Source organism: Rutilus rutilus (genome assembly GCF_951802725.1).
Source record: "Rutilus rutilus genome assembly, chromosome: 1".
In the NCBI taxonomy this organism is placed as follows: Eukaryota; Metazoa; Chordata; class Actinopteri; order Cypriniformes; family Leuciscidae; genus Rutilus; species Rutilus rutilus.
The window spans coordinates 74,285,796-74,308,440 of record NC_140209.1 but is presented as its reverse complement, the minus strand read 5'-3'; the positions used below and the strand labels follow the sequence as shown (position 1 = coordinate 74,308,440).

Genomic DNA, 22,645 nt, shown 5'->3' with positions numbered 1-22,645 from the left:
AATATCAGGATATTTACAGATGAATTAAAGCTGTCGCTCATATCTTTTAAGTATACATATATATATACACACACACACACACACACACATATATAACAGATCAGAGTCACAAATGTATTCCAAAACATAGATTTTACAAATAAATCTATAAATAATATTTTTTTTATATAAGACATGTACAACTTCACATAAAATATCAATGAAATATACAAATCAGAATCAACAATATATTCCCAATTCCACAACTCTTCTGTGGATCAGCTGATGGTTTCTGCTCCTCTCATGATCATTTCACACTACGATATAACGCATCCATCAGAGTTTGGTGATCGACCTTTATCAGGGATGTTTGGTGATCGATCTTCATCTACTCTGTAAAGTGGAACAGAAGAGAAAACAATCAGAGTTCAGTGGAACAAAATGCAAATTATTATATTTAAATTACTGTTTTTTTTTTTTTTTAAATAAGTTAAATTGAATTCCTGTAATCAGATTAATTACTGACAATACATGATCTTGGATAGATATTTGTGTTTTTAAATATAATAGATGTAAAGCATGAATCATGTTCATATGTGTGTGTGTGTGTGTGTGTGTGTGTGTGACTCCTATTGGGTCTCTGTAAAGGAGAAACTAATGAGTGTACGGCGTATGGAATAAACCACAGGGAGCAAATACAAATGTTATTTTGAGTTCAAACACAAACCTTTAGTTAAAGCCGTTTGTCCTCTAGTTTAAACATGTTTGTAGGCTCTTAGTAAATAACTGAGAGTAAAGTAAGTGTAAAGTTGTCACAGTAAAACACACTAGAGACAGAGACATTTCTCATGTGAGCTGGACGCTGTGAGCTGAAGCTGGAACTGCACTGATTTTAGCAGGAGTGCAGCGTTTTCCTACAGTCTGAACAAGTCTGTTTTCACACTGAAATGATTCACTTCTACTGTTAATAAAGCAGGTGTTGATGTTGTAGTGGATTTTTTCCTAAATCCCGAATATCTAGCATCTACAAATCGACACTTAATAAATAAAACTGTTGCGTCTACAATCGACACTTAATAACCTTTATACTCCAGCTCTTTGTGTCTTCCGTCGACAACTGGCCGAGTTTCTAACTAACTTGCTTCCCTAAACTGACCAGTTTAAGCAAAAATTAACAGCAAATGTCCTCTAAATGCTTTAATAACGGCCGGGAGAGTCTTCGAGCAGTTCTCAGAGAAACTCTCCCAAGAAGAATCAAGGCCGGAGGATCTCAGACAAATTCCATTGAGACTCCCAGCGTAAAACACAGATACAACAGTTTTTATAGAATCGAGGTATGGCATAAATGTCAGGCTGCATTACATAATTTCCCCATTATTTGACTGGTTCTTCATATGCAAACCCCTCTGTTACTAGGTAAAGCAAACTTTGTTTTAATGATGACTTCATTTGTTAATCACAAGATTCTAACAGACTGTCTAGTTTCATTTCCCAAACTATGTTATTTTTACACACATATGCACACACTCAAAGACACAAGTTTTCCATTGGTTTCGTACAGTACATCCTGTTCAGATGTTAGATGTTAAATAAGGTTAGATGTTAGAAACATGGTTACTTTAATATACAGTTTAAAATTTCTACGACAATGTATAAAGCTGTGACAGTGAGCTTTTGTTCTCTTTCCTCCTTTGTGTTAAACATTTCAATAACTTCACATTTTGTTCTCACACAAACCCTGTGTTGCAATAAAGCTTAATGATAATTTCCTTTCACGAATGTTTGAAAGGTTTGTTCACATATCAGAGGTAAATGAAGATCTCTTTAATATCTCAGTGATGTTTCCTCACCTCAGGACACAGTTTGAGTCTCGTAGCTCGTCTCTGAGTCGCTGCTGTGAGTCTCCTATATTATTGCCTCTCAGATCAAGCTCTTTTAGAAACTGCAGTGCTTTTGAGTTAGTCAAAGACTGAGTTAGAGAAGAAACATCTGTAATGCCACAGTCCCGTAGACTAGAAAGACACAAACAGAGGAAGAGAGATTATCTTACAAACAAATCATGAATGTGAAGAATTTTACACAAATATAATGTGAACTCAGACTCACTGTGAGATAGTGAGAATAAAGTGTTTTAGTTTAAAAAACCCAGAAAGTGCACTGCTATAAACAATGAAACATAAGCCCTGCTGTCTTCAAATAAATAATCTTCAGTCACACTGTAATTGCTGTACAGTATAATGATACTAACTGTAGATTCTCCAGCTTGAATTGTGGGTTCATCAGTAGATCACTGAGGTTTTTCACTCCAGAGTCTCCTAGTTTATTCCTGCTCAGGTCCAGCTCTCTCAGGTGTGACGGGTTTGATTTCAGAGCTGAAGTCACATCAGAACAACCTTCATCTGTCATATCACAGGAGCTTAAACTACATTAGCAGAGAGAGAAGAAAATAAGACAGAAGAAAAGAAAACTCTTTATTCTGTAAAGTCACATCATCTTCATAAGCAAATAAAACAGAGAGAGGAAGAGAGATCTTCATCTTTATTTCACCAGATCACAAAATACTAAGTTTACACAAATACAGTGTTAAAGTGTTTTAGTTTAAACTGTTGAAGTGATTTTAAGCATTTTGATTCTTGTATGTGAATGTGACTGACCTCAATCTCTCCAGTTTACAGTGTGAATCCTTCAGTACGGCACATAAGCGCTTCACTCCTGTGTTTCCTAGTTTATTCCAGCTCAGCTCCAGCTCTCTCAGGTGTGACGGGTTTGATTTCAGAGCTGAAGTCAGGATGAGACTCTGTTCCGCTGTAATACTGCAATAACTCAGACTGAAGACAGAAAGAAAAAATGACTCAGATCTATGATGATCAACTAACGTGTTCATCTTCATCCAGCAGACTTTTGCTGACAAATAAACAGGGATATCAAGGTAATTGTAACATGGAGAAAGACTACACATTGTTCATTTAAATATACTACCAACACTGTAACAATGCAAAGGTTGAAATTGTTGATGTATTCATGTTTACACATTCATTTCATTTCATTTTTAAAGGGTCATGAAACCCCAAAACACATTTTTTGATGATGTGACGCGTGACCTTTCCAACGTGATGATGTAATACGTGGCACATCTCAGAGATGGTACAAGACGGGCATTTGTGGTTAAAAAGTATATATATATGTGTGTGTGTGTATGTATATATATATATATCCCCCCTTTTTTTGAATATGTTGGGAAGTTGACCTTCCCAGACAATCCTGAGTAAACTTAGTGTCCCACGTTTTTTGCTGCAAATGACTGGGCAGTAGTTCTTGGACCGTCACTCACAGCTATTAGTTAATGTGTTTTTATTGTTGTTTTTTTTCCTTCATTGTTACTATGTTGTTTGTCGTTTATTTTTGTTGATTCTTGGTGTTTATGTTTTGTATTATTTTTTTCTTTGTATGTGAAGGGGAACTTTGTTTGTTCTTATTTCATGTTCAAAATTTAATAAAGAGATTGATGAAAAAAAAAGTATATACTGTATATATATAAACCAAAATACAGCGAATAATCTTCTTGGCGCGCCTACTTTTGAAAGTCAACATTTAGATTATGTGAACTAAGTTAAATGCATTGTAAAGGTCACTCTGGAATAAATCACAACGTGTTTCATGATAAAAACGTGACTTTAGTTTACAGTCCGGAAAATACAGTAGGTTATAGTAAATTATTTCACGGACCCCCTGGCACTTGAGAACTGAAAGCCTCATAAGAAAGCCCTGTCGAGACTCTTCCCCGGTGCGGGTCGTGTCGAGCCATTAGTCTGGGTGTTTGATGAGGAAAAGATGAAATGTAGTAGTTGCAATAAACGCGTTCAGAATCCGTACAACTGCAGCAGCGGAGGACTTTTATTCTGCTGAGCGGAGCTGAGGAAGAACTGATGACGGGACAGTTTGATCTCCGGCTGACAAATCAGAGGAAAGGAGCGTTTCATTCCCGTCTATACGTGTAGAAATCAAATATTCAAGCTGTTTATAAATGTTTCTATCTGAGAACGAAAAGTGAAAAATCAAGCTGAATACTTGTTTTTAGTTTTTTTGAAAAAAAAATAAAAAGACGAAAAAGGAAGTGTTTTCTCGTTTTTCTACTTTCAATATTAAATCAAAAAACGAATGAACACACGACACGGTCCGTGTATCATCTGATCATTTCATTTCCTGTTTGGAATGGAATAACGAGAAATGAAAAGACGGATCGTTTATTCGGTGTTTCGTTTAGTTTAATAAACGGAAAATTATATTTCGGCTCGTTTTCTAATTTTTCATTTGTGGTTTACAAATCGGTTTATGGCTTTGATATTTCGTTTGCACATGTGGGCGGCGCTGAAACGCCCCTTTCATCTGATTGGTCAAGCCGCTTCGTCTTCAGTACAGCCAGAATAAGAGTCCGTACGGCACACTCACATCCCACTTTAACCCCCTGTGAGCAATAGGGGAAACCCAGAAAGTGCACTGCTATAAACAATGAAGCATAAGCCCTGCTGTCTTCAAATAAATAAACTTCAGTCACACTGTAATTGCTGTACAGTATAATGATACTAACTGTAGTTTCTCCAGCTTGAGTTGTGGGTTCATCAGTAGATCACTGAGGTTTTTCACTCCAGAGTCTCCTAGTTTATTCCTGCTCAGGTCCAGCTCTCTCAGGTGTGACGGGTTTGATTTCAGAGCTGAAGTCACATCAGAACAACCTTCATCTGTCATATCACAGCATCTTAACCTACATTAGCAGAGAGAGAGAAGAAAATAAGACAGAAGAAAAGAAAACTCTTTATTCTGTAAAGTCACATCATCTTCATAAGCAAATAAAACAGAGAGAGGAAGAGAGATCTTCATCTTTATTTCACCAGATCACAAAATACTAAGTTTGCACAAATACAATGTTAAAGTGTTTTAGTTTAAACTGTTGAAGTGATTTTAAGCATTTTGATTCTTGTATGTGAATGTGACTGACCTCAATCTCTCCAGTTTACAGTGTGAATCCTTCAGTACGGCACATAAGCGCTTCACTCCAGAGTCTCCTAGTGTATTCACGCTCAGGTCCAGCTCTCTCAGGTGTGACGGGTTTGATTTCAGAGCTGAAGTCAGGATGAGACTCTGTTCCTCTGTAATACTGCATCCACTCAGACTGAAGACAGAAATAGAAAATGACTCTATTGATCTATCTGATCTATTCAACTAACGTGTTCATCTTCATCCAGCAGACTTTTGCTGACAAATAAACAGGGATATCAAGGTAACATGGAGAAAGACTACACATTTTTCATTTAAATATACTACCAACATTGTAACAATAATAAAGTTGAAATTGTTGATGTATTTATGTTTACACATTCATTTCATTTCATTTTTAAAGGGTCATGAAACCCCAAAACCCCATTTTTTGATGACGTGACGCGTGACCTTTCCAACGTGATGATGTAATACGTGGCACATCTCAGAGATGGTACAAGACGGGCATTTGTGGTTAAAAAGTATATATATATATATGTATATGTGTGTATATATATATATATATATATATATATATATATATATATATATATATATATATGTATGTATGTAAACTTAGTGCCCCACGTTTTTTGCTGCAAATGACTGGGCATTAGTTCTTGGACCGTCACTCACAGCTATTAGTTAATGTGTTTTTTTTTTGTTTTTTTCTTCATTGTTACTATGTTGTTTGTCGTTTATTTTTGTTGATTCTTGGTGTTTACCAGAGTATGTGAGCGGTGCGGAGTGGGAGCGGAGCAAGGAGCGGAGTTGCGTGATTTTGGCAGGAGCGAGGAGCGGATTTTTTTAATGTCGGAGCGTTGTGATTTTCTCTCGCTCCAAAAACGCTCCACTATCGCTCAGGACCAACTATCACTGTGAGGCAACGGAGGGGGACTCAAAATGTTTCTAATCATATTTTGCATTTGTTTGCATTTGTATTGTTTTACTAGTACTTTCACAAACATTTATATAAAGTATATATCATGTAATTAATTTTACACATGCTTTTAATGATATTTTTACCGACCCCCTCGCAATTTCTACCTGTGCAACTCCATTATATGATGGACGATTTTATAAGGCCCTGCCTGTTTACACGAGAACGCTCGCGGGTGAAAACGTAAAAATATTTTATCAGATGTACCTTTCGTTGACAATTATCAATTGTACATTACAACATAAATTTGCTACATTCCAGTTGAGCCTCTGCAAAGACGACACATCTGATGAAGGAAGATGATGAAGCTCGTCTTTAATCTGCTTTTTTTTTTGTGTGAATCATTCACGAAATTGAGATGACTGACAGTGATACCCGGCCAAAGCAACGGAAGACATTTTTCAAAACAGATCGAACAAATCAGAAAAATACTTTCAAAACAGTAGGGGAGAGCGGGCACAAAGTAACGCTTTTTGACTTTCTCAGTTTGTGTAAATCTACTTATGGTTCAGAGTATTTATTTTTTCCCACATTAATTTCCCACATGTCTAGTACAATTATGTGTTTTTGTTTTATTAATACAGTATATACTTTTTTCTTGATATACCCCGAAAGAATGGAAGTGAAATGTGACAACATGCCCCATAGGTGGGGTACATTGTAACATGTGAGGGGCACATTGTAACATGACATATGACAGCTTAAAATGTTATCTGATCTAATAAAAAAAAAATATACAAAACAAACTAAAATATTTTCTAAATAAAATACAATTAAAAAACTTTTTTCATATAAAATAATGGCCATTTAAATATAAACTCATTTTTGAGTTTTGACTACGAACACATGAAAACACAGCTATACAACATAGTTCAAAACAAATAAATAATTAGTAATTTCTGAATATTGACTCTCAGTCTTTATTTACCTTTTTCTCACGTTTTCTCAATAGAATAAATAAAAGTATAGAATATAATAGCATATTTCTAATAGGGGCACATTGTTACGCAGTGTGACAACATGCCCCCGCCTGCTCATCTGGGATTTAAACCCTGCTAGTGTCTTCTGCTAGTTAGCAAAGCATTAAATAACTATCTGAACTGTTAAATAACATCTTGGAGATTAAAATAATATCAGATTTGTCTTATTTTAAATAAACACAAAAAATAGAGATGAAAAATTAACTTAAGTAAGTAATTTACTTTTGCTATGGTTTAATAAATGTCTATGGATATCTTCCAAAAAAAAATAATTTTGGCGGATTTTTTTTTTCTCTATATAGTGTTGATATGGCAACTAGTAAATACACAAAGTTTCGTCATCCAAGCATGTGCGGAAGTATTTAAAACAAGCGTGTTACAACTAGCCCAGCGTTAGGTTGTGCCCCGCGCTCCCTTATTGCTTTCAATTAAAAAATAAACAATGAAAATGCAAAAGAAAAATAAAATTAAGTTTGAAAACCCATCGCACATTTCAAGGTATTGTTTATTTAACAGGCGTTTTTCTTTGCCTCTCTCTCGCGCTGGATCTTTTTTTAGTACGTTTCTTTTGTCTCCCACTGCGCGCGCCGGGTCTTTCTCGAAAAAACACTTCTGGGTAAAAACACACCATACAGCTGATAATACTGTTTATACCATGGGCTGTTTAAATACTCGATTCTGATTGGCTGGAAGGTGTGCAGTAAAACTGTTTAATGCACAGGTAGTTCCAGTCAGTTTGATTACAGTTCGAAATTAATCCGCTACATTGGTAACCATAGTAACACAGATACACTTGCAAGCAGAGTGAGAGACGCATGAAAACGTTTAGGTAGGCTAAATGGATTATTTTTTGAATATCGTTTAATTTGTATCAGTGTTGCCTGTCATTCATAAATAATTGTAATAAATCCATTAAAGAATCATTAAGTTAGCTATATGCTTAAGCAATGAGGGGACTGTAGCTGCTAGACTTTAAAGAAGAGATCGACACACACAGGTAACTCGCGCACGCATCTCTCTCTCTCTCTCTGTTCCTTCTTCAGTTCTCTGTCTCTCTCTTTTAATAATGAATTTAAATAAATGTGAATTCATTCAAATAAAAGCAATCCGATGGCTCTACTTTATTTAAAGCGGACGGAGTGCAAGAACTGACGAGCCTTAACTTAAGAAATAACCGTCATTTTTACACGTCTGTTAAAAAATTACACTGTAAACATCAGTTACAGCTTTAACTTATTTTTAATTTGGCAAATAACCAAGGTATAAGCGGGATAATCCACGGCTAGCCATGCATTAAAGAATTTTAATGCACTTCGTAGAGGCAACCACCCTCCGCTTCGCGTCGGGTGGTTCTTCGCCTCTACGTCGTGCATTAAAATCCTTTAATGCATGGCTAGCCGTGGATTATCCCTTACATATGCCACTGCGTGTCATCCACACAAATCACGAAAGAAAAAACTGTAACAAACAGCTTTTGTTGCTTCAAAGATACAGCATGCCTTGCTGAATTTACCTTAGGCTACAATAAAACGAGGTTGATCGCAAATTAAAGAGCTCTGTATCTGCTAAACTGAAATTGTGTGTGGGAAACCTTTAAATACAATCAATAAAACTACAATATTTATAATTTAATAAGATATAGGGGCTACATATGGACTTTTGGAGATTTTGAGATTTATCCTTAAAAGAATTTAGCCTTTGCCTGCTCATCAGGCTGGCTATCCGACACTCTCCATATGAAAGACGGAACATTAACACCTCTTGTCCTGCACCCCCACGATAAAGCAACTGCCTTCTCCAAACCCCCCACAGGCTATCTGAGTTTGCAAAACAAAACAAAGAGTTTGCCACTCGTCGTGGTGTGCCAAAACACTTAATTATATGTGACTCTGTGACATTTTGAAAAGCCGTGCATGCATTACTGCCACTGGAACCATGAACTTAACAGAATACTGGTTCTGATTTTATTGTTTGTCGTTTAAACGTGCCTGTTGCATATCTTTATTTTATATATTTTATGTGGTCTATTGAATTAGCATTATATATATATATATATATATATATATATATATATATCAGTGGTGGGCCGTTATCGGCGTTAAAGTGCTGCGTTAACGTGAGACAATTATCGGGCGATAAAAAAAATATCGCCGTTAATCTATTCTCAAAGTTGGGTAGGGAGCTGGGTCTATGCAAGCTATGATGACTTTCACCTTAATATTTTAGCGTGGATTCGGTTCGGTGTTCGGTACGCATTTTCAAAGCGAACGGTTCGTTGGACCATTTTTCCTGCCGACCAAAATTTCGTTATTTCAAATGTAGGCGGGTCGCGCGTGGCAAGCGCGCTCATAATGTAAGAGACAATTGTCCGACATCAAATGGAAAACGTAATGTAAGCGGAACGAAACTGAGCTACTCGTTATTGTGTGGTTGACGGACCGTTGTTTATCAGTTTGGACCAAAGCAGCGCGAGCCGATCGTTATCATGCGACACTGTTACTACACAGCACTAAGCGATCCAGTAAGTAAATCATTTGAATTCGCCACTGAAGTAATAACATCGCTGCGAGATCTAGTGAGAAACACTCACATTTCTCTGTTATTAACGGATCAAACAGCGCGTGGAAGCCAGGAAGAAACATTGTGCCATGAATGAACTATCCAGTGTCCACAGATTAGCATTATTCACCATGGATTTACTGTAGTAACACTAACTGCAACTATGGAAGTTTGGCAGGAATAGTAGGCAATGCTTGAGATCGCACCAGATCACAAAATACTCAGTTTGCACAAATACAGTGTTAAAGTGTTTTAGTTTAAACTGTTGAAGTGATTTTAAGCATTTTGATTCTTGTATGTGAATGTGACTCACCTCAATCTCTCCAGTTTACAGTGTGAATCCTTCAGTACGGCACATAAGTGCTTCACTCCAGAGTCTCCTAGTTTATTCCCACTCAGGTCCAGCGCTCTCAGGTGTGACGGGTTTGATTTTAGAGCTGAAGTCAGGATGAGACTCTGTTCCTCTGTAATACTGCATCTATACAGACTGAAGACAGAAAGAGAAAATGACTCAGATCTATGATGATCAACTAACGTGTTCATCTTCATCCAGCAGACTTCTGCTGACAAATAAACAGGGATATCAAGGTAAAGGTAACATGGAGAAAGACTACACATTGTTCATTTAAATATACTACCAACATTGTAACAATACAAAGGTTGAAAGCGTTGATCTATTTATGTTAGTTTACACATTCATTTCATTTCATCTTTAAGGTTTAAGGTGTCAATGTCACCCTTGGTTTGCTCACTGGGTCAAATGTGTTTATGTCGGTTGTTTTCAGACACATTGTCTACTTGCTAAAACTTTACAGTAAGGTTTCATTTGTTAACATTAACTACATTAGTTAACATGAACCCATGATGGACAATACTATACAGCATTTAATAACCTTAAGTTTAAACATTTACTAATACATTTTTAAATACAAAAGTTTTCTGTTAACATTAGTAAATCCCCTGTGAACTATAAAACTGATCAGTGATCAGGTAAAACCCACAGACACTTGTTCAATCTCAGTGAATCTGCATGATTCATGGGTTCACAGAGATCATCGCCCCCCAGTGGTGAACCATTGACATTTTTAAACGTTTTGAAACAGTTATGACGTAACAAAGCCTCGTTTACTGAAATCATGTGACTTTGGCAGTTTGACACACACTCCGAACCACTGATCCGAAACAAAAGATTCGTAAAGGTTTCACAGCTTCATGAAGTGTGTGTCGAAAGTGCCCATCACTAGCGTTCAGTCAACTTACCTTCAGTGGATCTTATTACAGGCAGATACTGATCAAAGACTTTCACAGACTTTTAAAATGCACTTATTCGGTTTTTATAAGTTACAGTATATGCTACATCAAAATTAGATATTTGTGAAATACAAAGATTAAATTGAAAGCAGTTATGAACAGTTCTGATCCTGATGTCAGAAAAAAAAAAAATTGTTCTGCCTCTACAGAAACTGATATAATTATTGACCCATGATCAAACTGTCTGTCTTAATCAAATATTTAAAGCTTGATATCACCTTTTTAATTTTGTGTTATTAACCTGTTAACCTTTGCCAGTGCGCCGGCACACTGAAGCGTTTTTTTTTTTTTATAGTTCAAAGTTACTATCAGATTTAATGGTATTACCTTGACAAACTATACATCATTAAAAAGATATAAGACTCAAGTTTCAGTATTTGACCACTATTGTATTCTGAGAAACTTATAGTGACAGTTATGTCTTAATTTGTGTCAGGAGTTATGAAATGAAAAAATGCGTTGTAGGATTGAGTGCGAACCAAAACACAAATGAATCTTCAGGGTGATTTGTTCAAACATAATTCCACACAGAACCCAACATTCCAGACCCCAAATCACCAATCCAGAACCATAAAAGAAGGCTCCAGACAGTCTACCTAAGAACTTTTATGAGCCCAACTAAAGGAAGAACTTGTCAGTGTGAGATAGCTTGGAAAAGAATCATTGGCTCAGAGATGGCACAGCTCAGTGCCCGATCAAGATAACAGCAGAAGCTGCCAGCTGTCAGCATGATCGTATGTTCTTAATTCAAAAGATGGCTTGATTGAAATCTGTGTAAAATGTTTCGTATTCTTATAATAGTAATAATGGCTAAACTGTGGCCTCTGTCCCCTCTGCTAGAGCTTAGAGAGTAAGGAGAGCACAGATAAGCTTGATTTATGATAAGAAGTGAAGAGAACGCCACCTCCTAAATAAAGACAGTGTCTAATTGGTCAGAACTGATCCAGGAGGCCGGACAAACATGTGAGTTTAAAATCTTATACCCGAACAAAGTTTAGAAGAGTTCTCAACAAGGTTAGAAAAGTGCGCGAAGGGAGAAGAGACCAGACAGACTAGTAACCATGTAAACGTGCAGACGAAAGAACCCAAATCAAGATCAGAAGAACATGGGTTAAACAACTTCATTCAAGCCATCATCTACTCTCGTCTCAATTTCCTTTCTTTTCTTAGTTTCCTTTCTTTTTCGTTGTGAGCCTCGGTTCTAAGTTAAGTTTTGCGGCAAAGTTTCATTCCACGATTCGACAAAACCAGCTTCAGACAAAGACTCTCAATCCATCCGCCAGCACACCACGTGATTGGCCGCCCCAGACCCAGGCACGAGGAGACCAGCCAACGAACTCTGGAAACCCCTGTTATGCAGACAAAGGGAATCCCCAAAGCAAAGACAAGCAAGTACTGCCTCCAGACTTTTAAGCTGAACTGGTGTATTGATATAAATGTAATAACCTCTCTAAGAAAGGATAGAAGGGTTAAATTAATGCTTGATGGTTCGTTCCAGGTCATGTCTTATAAGTGCATATAGAAACTTGGGATTTCATCATCTCACTCTTAAACTCACTCTTAAAACTTAATCTTTCCTCACTCTCTTTCTTTCTGCAACTCGTATGAATGTGTGTGCGTGTGTTTGTGTTAGATATTAGTTTTATGTGTTAGAATAATCAATAAAGTCTTGTTTGTATTTTAAAGAGAAGTATTACTTGTGTTATGTGCTTACGAATTTAATGTCTTAAACTTCTGATCTAAGTTACCTTGCTAACTATAGTGTTTCACTATAGTTCGGATATTTATATCCGTTGCAGAGTTGATAGTTACAGCCAGTTCAAATGAACCGCGAACGAGTCATTTGCTCGGTTGTAATAAGTGACTCTTTCGAATTCCCTATAAATTAATGAATAATTCCTTTGAGCTAAATTGACGAATCACTACAAATACAAATATCTTACAGCGCCGATACCTTTAATATGAATTATGAGCGTCAGCCGCTCCCATTCAGAAAAAAAACTCCTGTGCTGTCGTCATGACAACTCTTGACAAAACAACGTCCCTCAGGGCTTTTAGCTCAAAAATGTGCAGATTTGGAGAAATATTGATAGATTCTCATTATCATAGATTTCTATAGACAGGAATAATATTTATTGAATTTATACCCAAATGCGTCGATGTAATCATTATGAGCGCTGGATACTCTGATGTACTGTGTTTTCAATCCATACCAGCAGCCTGAGGGCGCCCTATGCACATTTAAGCTGCGCCCGAAATCAAATACTTCCCTACTATATAGTATGCGAAAAACAGTACGCGAGCAGAGTGGTATGTCCGAAATCATAGAATTCGAAAAACAGTAGGCGAAAAGTACCCGGATGACCTACTACTTCCGGCCAGATTCTGAAGTGCGCATATGATGGACACTTTACTATCCCATGATGCCACGGGAGAGGAGTTGTCATCGTTATATTCGAAAATGGCAGAAAATGGAGACGTGGCTGTTTTCAAGTGTAAATACTTTACAAAACACTTATTGTTTCTTTGTGGTTAAATTGTATTTGTTTAACATCATATAAGTAAATGACTGACTTGTTAAAAGTTTAAATAATGTAAATCGAGGGTACAATTTTGTGAATTGGCTGCAAAATTGACAATTTTATCATTATTACCGAACAGAACGAGCTAATGCCTGTCAGCTAGTTAACACTGTTTTATTTAAACATCGACGTTGTTTCTCAGTTAAATGATAGTTACAAAACTTTTATATTTTATTTTACAGCGATTTTATTTCTCCTTTACCAGTGTTGATATGTAATATGTGTTGGCTACGTAGCAAGCTACTGTTATCAAGTGTACCTCAACTTGTCCATGTAACATTAATATTAATATAATAATATAGATTGACCATGGTTCATCACTAATGTTAAATTCTGTGCTGATTTTGCAGGGGGCTGATGAACACACCTGTGTTCTTTTAGAGTGGAGAGTGGCTAATGAAAGAGAGGAAAGAAAAGAAAGAGCGACGAGAGCATGAGGAGAGACGAGAACAGGAGGCCAGAGAGAGGAAAGATTCATTCAGCTTTTAGAAATAATTGCTAAAAAAAAAAAATAATAATAAAGAAAACAAATGTTACACACTCTCTTTCCATTTATTTGTTAGTAAGTTCATTTTGTCATGCTGTTTTAGCAAGTTTCATTACAAAACACTTAATTCCCAGGGATTTACAGTAGTTAGATTGTCAGTTGTAAAGTGTTTAATATGTGGAACTGAGTAATTAATATTTTTAAAGGGTATTGTGTGTGCACTTATTTTGTGGCAGATTCCAGATGGTTTTTGAAACAAGCAAATTGCAGGTATATCTGAAAAATATGAGTGCCGCACTATAGAGAAATACCCACACACTCCAGACACCTTTAAAATGTATTTGCTTTATTTTCGTATATTATTTAACTTTTAAATGGATACAGAATACAAAGCTTAAAACAAAATCACAAAACTTTGGCACAAAGTAGTATAATAGAGCTTAAAGCACCACCAAAAGCAAAAGTTTTAAAACGTCGTCTTGAGGGAAGAAAATGAACGTCAGCAGCTTCAGTAAGGGAACCTTCACAGGTTTCTAAAAGATCTAAAGGGACTTTCTTACTAACAATCTCATTTGTAGGGCATCACTTTAAAATAACTCAAAATCTGTTTCTTTAAAAGCATGTGTACAAGATAGTAATTTTTGGATTTCCACTTGAATTTTTCCTACCCAAATTTAAAGTAAATAATTTGTAAAAAATTAAGCTCAAATATGTGATATGTAGCTAGAACACCAGCACCTCGATGTGCTTTTTTTCCACCCATGGTCGCAATCAGTGACTGGATGGACTACCGTGAAAGTCGGAGGTCGGGGCGGAGGTCAGCTCCATCTTTAAAATATAGATGAAGAATTGGCGCAGTAGGTTGTAGGGCTCACAATCTGTAAACGTGTTTATAGTTTTTTTGTTTTCTGTGTTGGCTTATTTATAAATATAATATGCATGTATGTATTATATGTATATGATCCATTTCTTATGTGTGTGTGTGTGTGTGTGTGTGTGTGTGTATATATATACACACACACACACATATATGAATACTTAAGATGTAAAAGCCTCTAAGTGCCATCTGAAATTTTCTTCAAGTTTGATCATTTTTATCAAGCTTGTATGTTTATGTTCAGTTATTTCACTTTAATGGCAATTAAAAGGACCTATTAACTGTCATTAAAGTGAAATTACTGAACCTAAATATACAAGCTTGATAAAAATGCTCATTTTTGAAGAATTTTTTTTCTTTTGCATCTGAAGTCTTCATGTATACACATATATATGAATGTGTGTGTGTATATGTGTGTATTGTATCTGACCTCAGTGTGTTACCCTACATGTATATATATATATACACACACACACACACACACACACACACACACACACACACACACACACTGCTTGTGATATTGCCATCCATGAATGAATCAACAGAGATACACACACACACATACTATTGATTCATTCATGTTTATTCATTGGTGGTAATATCACAAGCAAATACATCATTTTTTCCTTACCAAAAATCAACATCTGTCATTGTTCACAGGTTTGTGTGTGTGTGTGTGTTTTTTTTTTTTCTGAGGTAAAATGTATTGGCTAAATGATATTTAACTTATTTAAGAAATTACACAAAAGCTCTCGACAAAGGCGTGATCTGCGAGCAGCTGACCGACGACTCCTCTGAATTGTGAGCACGAACGACGTAAAAACGCAGACGAAAGCGGAAAGAAGAACTAAAAATATTGCTCTAAGTTGGTGCAGTTAGTGGAATGGGCTCTTTAACTTTTCGCGCTGATGTGACCGCGCATGTTACGTGACAATACCAACCGTAATACCAGTACGTCCTGACTCCATTCATATAACCCGTATTCATACTATATAGAGCGTACTTTTTTAACGGTTGCGAAGTATGTTCTAATTTAAATGTAGTACCTACTCCCATAGTACGCGATTTCAGACGCAGCTTTAGTCCATATATGGAACGCATGAAAAAGTGCCATAATCATGTGACATTCTGGGGATTTTTCAAAAGTGGGGTTGCAGCTTAATAGTTTAATTGACTTTAATTTTATTACTTTAAATTGTTCTGGCTCTGTGTGATTGAGGGAAAAAATGCTTAAAAGTAATATAATAAATAAATGAGCAATACTCACGTCAGTGTGTTGAGTTGACAGTGTTTATCCTGCAGTAGAGCAGCGATCTGATTCACTCGTGTGTCTCCTAGTTCATGTTCACTCAGATTCAGCTCTCTCTGGAGTAACGGGTTTATACCCACAACTCTATTCACATACTGACAGGCTTCCTCAGCAGCAGGACTCACAAACCTGCAGAAGAGGCAATTCAGGTATCAACTAAATGTCCACTGCATTACAAAAAATGATTGATACGATAAAAAACGTAATTATTGTTTTAAAGACAAGCTTAAATTAGTTATTTAGATATCAAATTTTTCTTTAAACATTTAAATACACAAATAAATATATATTTAAAAGAAACTAGAGCAACACTCAGTCCTAAAGCAAACATAAGCATAAGAACAGAAAGGTCTCACAGAGCAGAAGGGCAAAAGCTCACTAGATCATGATTTTCAGTATGAATACAGAGTGTGAAATTAAGATCTTTCTGTCTTTAAAGCAGGAGGAGTGAGAAACGTCAGCACAGAGAAAACTGGCTTGTGAAACTGCATGTTTGTGAACATCTGGAAACTCATAGACCTGGTGCAGAGAGATGCAGTGAATCTGGGCTTGATGGAAAACTATTATTGTTAATTATTAAGGTATACTCCTGAATGTCAGCACACATATACTTGACCCATAATGTCTATTTGACCTGTAGCTCATATCACAACTAAACTGTGTTGACGGTTATCATCATCATGACAGAACCTGCAGCATCTGATCTGATCTTGATCATTTTGATGCAACAAATTGTACAGCTTATTATATAACTAAAATAATATATTAGTTATAAATATTTAGCCTGCATATAGCTAATTTAGTTAATTATTTGATCCCGTCTCACCTCAGTGTCTTCAGTTGACAGTCTGGATCCTGCAGTAAATCACTGAGCTCCTTCACTCCTGATTGTCCAGGATCATTTCCTGTGAGATCCAGCTCTATCAGGTGTGAAGGGTTTGATCTCAGAGCTGAAGCCAGAGCTTTATAAACTTCTTCTGTCACACTGCAGTTAGAGAGTCTAGAACAGAGAGGAAAACATTCAGCTGATTAATCAGTTAAACCTGAACAATATAAATCCTTAAACTGAATTTAATTTTATTCTTCATACAAATGTATTGAAAGTCAGTTGCAAAAAATGACAATTGAATATGGAGGCAAACAAAAGGCTCAGTGAACTTTAATATGTTAGACATCAACATCCCTTTCAAGATTGCAATTAACTAAAACTGTACAACTCTGAAAGTCTATGATCTGAAAATGGTCGGAAAATTAGAAAATTAAAGTTTGGGAATGGCCCAATAAAGTCCAGACTTCAATTCCATTAAAATGCTGTGGAAGGACTTGAAGCACAGCTCATGTTGGAAAGCCTACAAATGTCACTGAGCTGAAGCAGCTTTGCAAGGATGAGTGAGACCAGGGGCGCAACTACCCAGTGTCAGAGGGGTATGAAGCAACAAATTTGGCGAACAATTTAACAATTCTTTGAGTGATGGAGTTGAAACTGGTTACATGCTTATTTCACAGATAAAAATACAATTTTAATTTGATTCAATGGTTATTTAAAGTTTTACTTGGCTTTTTCAGCCACACTTCAGAGAATTTAGAGCGCTAATGTCTGTTAACATGAACATTTAAAAGCCTCCAAGCACAGACATCACACTTTAAATTAGGGCTGCACGATATTGGGAAAAAATTACATTGCGATATTTTTTTCCCAATGATATATATTGTGATATTGCAAGCCATCAATCCAGGCTATAAGACTGCTTTAAAACTTTCACAGAGACCTCAAACAGAAAGCACAAAGCCTTTCTTTAAAGCGAATTTTGTTTTGTATTAATTGTATCTTAATTTTAATCAGTGTTTCATTATCCAATTTCCTACATTTAATAAATAAAAAGTAAATATAGCAGACAATAGATAATCACGACACGGAGGCGCCAGCGCCTGAACTGGAGCTTAAGCTATCATCCATGAACCGAAACTCAGCGTATAAGGTAGCCTACTCGCCTCACACACCTTAAAAAAAAATAGAAATATATCTATTATCTACAGAAATCTCTACTTTTCAACAGAACCATTCAAAACAACATAAAACTATGTAATCCGTATGAAATGTGCATTTCTCTCCGGCGCGTTCACTACTGCGAAGATCGCGAGTCAATATCGTCAACTTCATCTTTGCAGCCGACACAGAAAACACTTGTTTATTAATAGACAATTAAAATGTCTCATTGCAATATTTTACATACTCATGATAATTACTTTTGCTGGTTCTTTGTGACAGCTTTTAGGTGCCGTTTACATGAACGCGTCACTGCATCAGCACCGAAAACATAGCGAGAGAGAGGGAGAGAGAGAGAGAGGGAGAGAGAGGGAGAGAGAGAGAGAGAGAGAGAGAGAGAGAGAGAGAGAGAGAGAGAGAGAGAGAGAGAGAGAGAGAGAGAGAGAGAGAGAGAGAGAGAGAGAGAGAGAGAATAAGAATTTTTTGACTTATTTTGAGGAATTATAGCCTAATGAACAAACAAACATCTGTTAAGATGTGAATGTTGGCTGTGAGCAGTGAGCAGCGGCACAGCGAATCAATCACTGTGCAGGCACGCGGAACGTGCACGTCACTCCAGCAACAAGACATACAACAAACTTGTGTTTACTGTGTGCTACCCTGGTGCTACCGTTCTCTTAATACACCATGGGTGCTACTACCCTTCACATCGCATGTTCCGGCGATGTGACTATCGCTCATGCGCACATCGCAATGTTGATGTTAAAACAGAATATCGTTCAGCCCTACTTTAAATCCTACCTGTTGCCTTTCACCATCCACTTATTTAGCTGCTTTTGGTATCCCTTGACATGCCATCTCACTTTCCCTCTTTCTTTTTCTATCTTTAGCCCGACAGTTTTTTTGCTTTATCCATCTTTTTCAACGACAATTCACTACTCGTACCTGCTCGCTCAGTGCTCACGTCGCCCCTCGCAATATTACGCTTGCGATATCTTCAATGTCAAAATTCTATGATGGAATCTTATGAGGGCGCCTACTCTAGCCTGTTAGTCCTCTAAAATGTTATATAACATTGAGGAAATGCGGAAATGATTTAGAAATGCACAACAGCAGCTACATATAGAAAATACCAAAAAAAGAATTGTAATTATTTATTTATTTTACTATCGCATGGTGCTGCGCCCCTATGCGCCGCATATAGCGCATACCCACTTTTTAAGCCACTGAGTGAGACAAACGGACCAAAATACCTTAATAGTGGTGTAAAACACTCATAAACTACAGGAAGTGTTTAGTCGAGACTAGCTGCAAAGCTGAAAGCAGAATCAAAGATACACAGCTCCCTCAAAAGCACTAAAATACATTAATCCTGTTATATACAATCTTAAGATAAGTGATTTCTACTAGATCTCACCCTCCTTTCTGTGGCAGATTTACCAGCTCTAACAGAATCATCTGAATTCTGACTCAACACTAGGTATGCAAATAACGATTAAATCACTAAATTATAAATTACTATAAACAAAAACAGCCCAATTTAAGTGTTAACTTATAAGAAGCAGAATATACATATATGGAAAATACATTATCCATTAAATATTATAATCTCGCAATTATTTGCATTACAGTGCAGCACCAAATGAATGTAGCACAAAATGAACGCTTAATGTCACTTCAGTATTACTCACTGAAAAAAAACACAACAGTAAAATGGCACAATGACAACCTCGCTTATATTGAACATCAAACTTTTATCAACAAAACAAATAGGACAGATGGCATAGTATACCCCCATTGTAACACTGATAAATGAAGGTCTTAGTGTTTTCCCCTAAATTTAAAACAAATGCTTAGTTTGTGGTTCATTAGTATTAATGAAAATACATCAATAATAAAATAGTACAATGAAGACTAAGATTAGGATTAGCTATAGGATTTCTTCGTATATTGAGTCTTATTGACTTGATTTCAAAAATTCACTTATATTAAACATTGGACTTTTATTAACAAAATTGATAAGAAGGATGATATGCTATACCCACGTTGTAACAAATAAATAAAAGATCTTTGGACTGCTTAGTTTGTGGCTCATTATTATTTTGAATGAAAAACACAACAACAATAGAACAAAGACAAACTTACTTATATTAAACAAAGAAATGCAACTTTTATTTATAACTTTTAGCCTCTGGGATCATCCCATCAGTCATTGCACCTTACTTTAGTCATGTGACTCATGTGGCTCAACTTACCTCAGTATCTCCAATTTACAATTCTTCAGTCCAGTGCAGAGCAGCTTCACTCCTGAATCCTGCAGATTATTATTGTTCATGTTCAGCTCTTTCAGATTGGTATCTGATCCAAGAACTGCAGCCAGAGCTGAACAGCTTTTTTCTGTTAAGTTACAATCATTTAACCTACAATAAATCACAACACAGAATTAGATGGCACACATACAATACATTTTCTATAAACAAATATTAAATACATTTTCCATTATTATTATTTTTTTACATAAACAGCATACAATGCATTCAAACAGCATTCATCTACAAAAAAAAATACTATTTCCAGTACATTAGCATTTTTTATTCAGTGACAAATTTCCTAGATAAAATTAAGCATGTTTGAAAAAAATATTTGCGTTAAGATTTATAGCTATAGGATTTCTTCTCTATTTCTGTCACCTGATGGAGTTTGGGTTCTTGCCATTGTTGCCTCTGGCTTGCTTAGTTGGGGACACTTAAAATTCAACAATATTATGATTGCACTGACACTATTAGATGAGACAGTTCACAGTTTAACGGCAAGTTAAAGGCCTTTCACTATAATTCTAAAAATGCCTTCATTCACATGTACATGTCTTTTTGTTATAAAATCTTTAATGATTTAAGTAAAGCTAAGATTACTTAAACCTAAGATAGGGGTGTGCGATATGACGATTTTTGATCGTGGACGATTAAAATGTCTCCCGATCTGCTTTTGAAGAAATATCGTAGAATCGTGCATTATATCTGTTCTGGCGCCTCTGTCCCAACGTACTGAACAACGCGACGTATATTCACATAAAATTTTAAAGCAGCGGAACGGGACACTGCAGTTCACAAAAGTTCACAAGTTGCATGTGTTTTAATGCCTTGTTGGTTAAACATTTAATTCGCATGCTGATGCGCTGTTCTAACGTGTGCTTTTCTCACCGCGTACATGTGAAGCTCACATGCACTAAAAGCCTGTCTACCAGCGCCTGGATACTGGACTAAGTTATCTTTCGAGTCTTATTGTGCTTATACTGTTAAATACACACAAGGTTTACATAAACAAAGTCGGTTATGTCTAAAGGAAAGCAAACTTGAGAAAATTGAGAGAAAATCTGCTTGTCAAATGCGTGTATACGTGTAACTCTTAAAGAGACAGTAGTAATAGTAAACACGCTGCCGCTTATCCTTAAAGGGATAGTTCACCCAAAAATAAAAATGATCTCATCATTTACGCACTCTAATGTTTTTCCAAATCTGTATTAATTTCCTTCTAATATTTTCTAATATTTTTCTAATATTAATATTTTGAAGAATGTGGCTATCCAAACAGTAGCTGGTCCCCATTGACTTCCATAGGAGAAAAATATACTATGGAAGTCACTGGGGTACATCAACTGTTTGGTTACCCACATTCTTCCAAATAACTTTTATTTTCAACAGAAGAAAGAAACTTATTCGAGTTTAAAACAACAAATTATGATAATTTGAATTTTTAGGAGAACTATCCCTTTAATGTTAATAAAACAACACAATGCAAAGAGAAAATCACTCACTGCCCTTGACTGATAACTTTAATAGTAGCTTTAATAAGTATCAATGTATAATTTATACAGTGAAGTCTGTTTTGTTTTATTTTCATATTTGTTCATTTAATTACTTTCTTCAATGCTACTGTTAAATACACCTACTGTAGCTGAAAATATAAAGCACTGTTTAGCCTATTTAATTTGTATATTAAGTTGTGTATGTGTAATGTGTATCTTTGATCTTAATATTTAATAACAAAGAAAATAATGACAAATATTTTTATATTTTGTTACCTAAGGCTTTGTTTTTAAAATAGTGACATTAGATTGGCTGTAATGCTAAGTCACAAAATAGTAAAACCAACATAAAAAGAATCGTGATAAAATCGTGAATCGTGATTTTCCTGAAAAAAAATCGTGATATGATATTTTTTGCCATATCGCCCACCCCTAACCTAAGAACCTAAGAAATTGTATTTGTATTATTTCAAGATTAAGTTTAACCAACGACTGATGCCGATATATTAGAGAGCAGGGTGATCAATGGGTGATATATCATTAATTTAAAGATAGTAAAAAAGCATCCATAACAATTATTGAAATTATTTATAGTTTATTTTACTTAATATTTACTAAATAAATAAAAAAAAACATTGAAAAAACTTTTTTTGTAGAAAAAACAACTTTAAATGTGTACATCACATATTATACAACAGGCTTTTGAAAAATGTTTATTTGTAAATCTCTCAATCTACATATTACATTACATTATTATTACATTAAACTACAGAATTACTGATAAAAATAAGC

The 22,645-nt window shown here is 35.8% G+C and overlaps 2 protein-coding genes across 2 annotated transcripts in view; both read right to left on the bottom strand.

The window, feature by feature from the left end:
- LOC311305800 (uncharacterized protein) overlaps positions 1-22,645 on the bottom strand; it is a 1,224,369-nt gene that overhangs the window by 280,360 nt on the left and 921,364 nt on the right. Inside the window, exon 29 of the mRNA XM_084433678.1 lies at positions 9,806-9,979. Within this exon, the coding sequence (XP_084289804.1) occupies positions 9,806-9,979 (174 nt within the window). The remainder of the gene's footprint in view (positions 1-9,805; positions 9,980-22,645) is intronic.
- Positions 251-6,074, bottom strand: LOC311298905 (uncharacterized protein; the record flags this gene model as incomplete). Its single annotated transcript, XM_084422229.1, has 5 exons — positions 251-372; positions 1,830-1,991; positions 4,568-4,741; positions 4,976-5,149; positions 6,061-6,074. 5 exons carry the CDS (start codon positions 6,072-6,074, stop codon positions 297-299), a joined length of 600 nt encoding a protein of 199 aa, XP_084278355.1. The 3' UTR covers positions 251-296.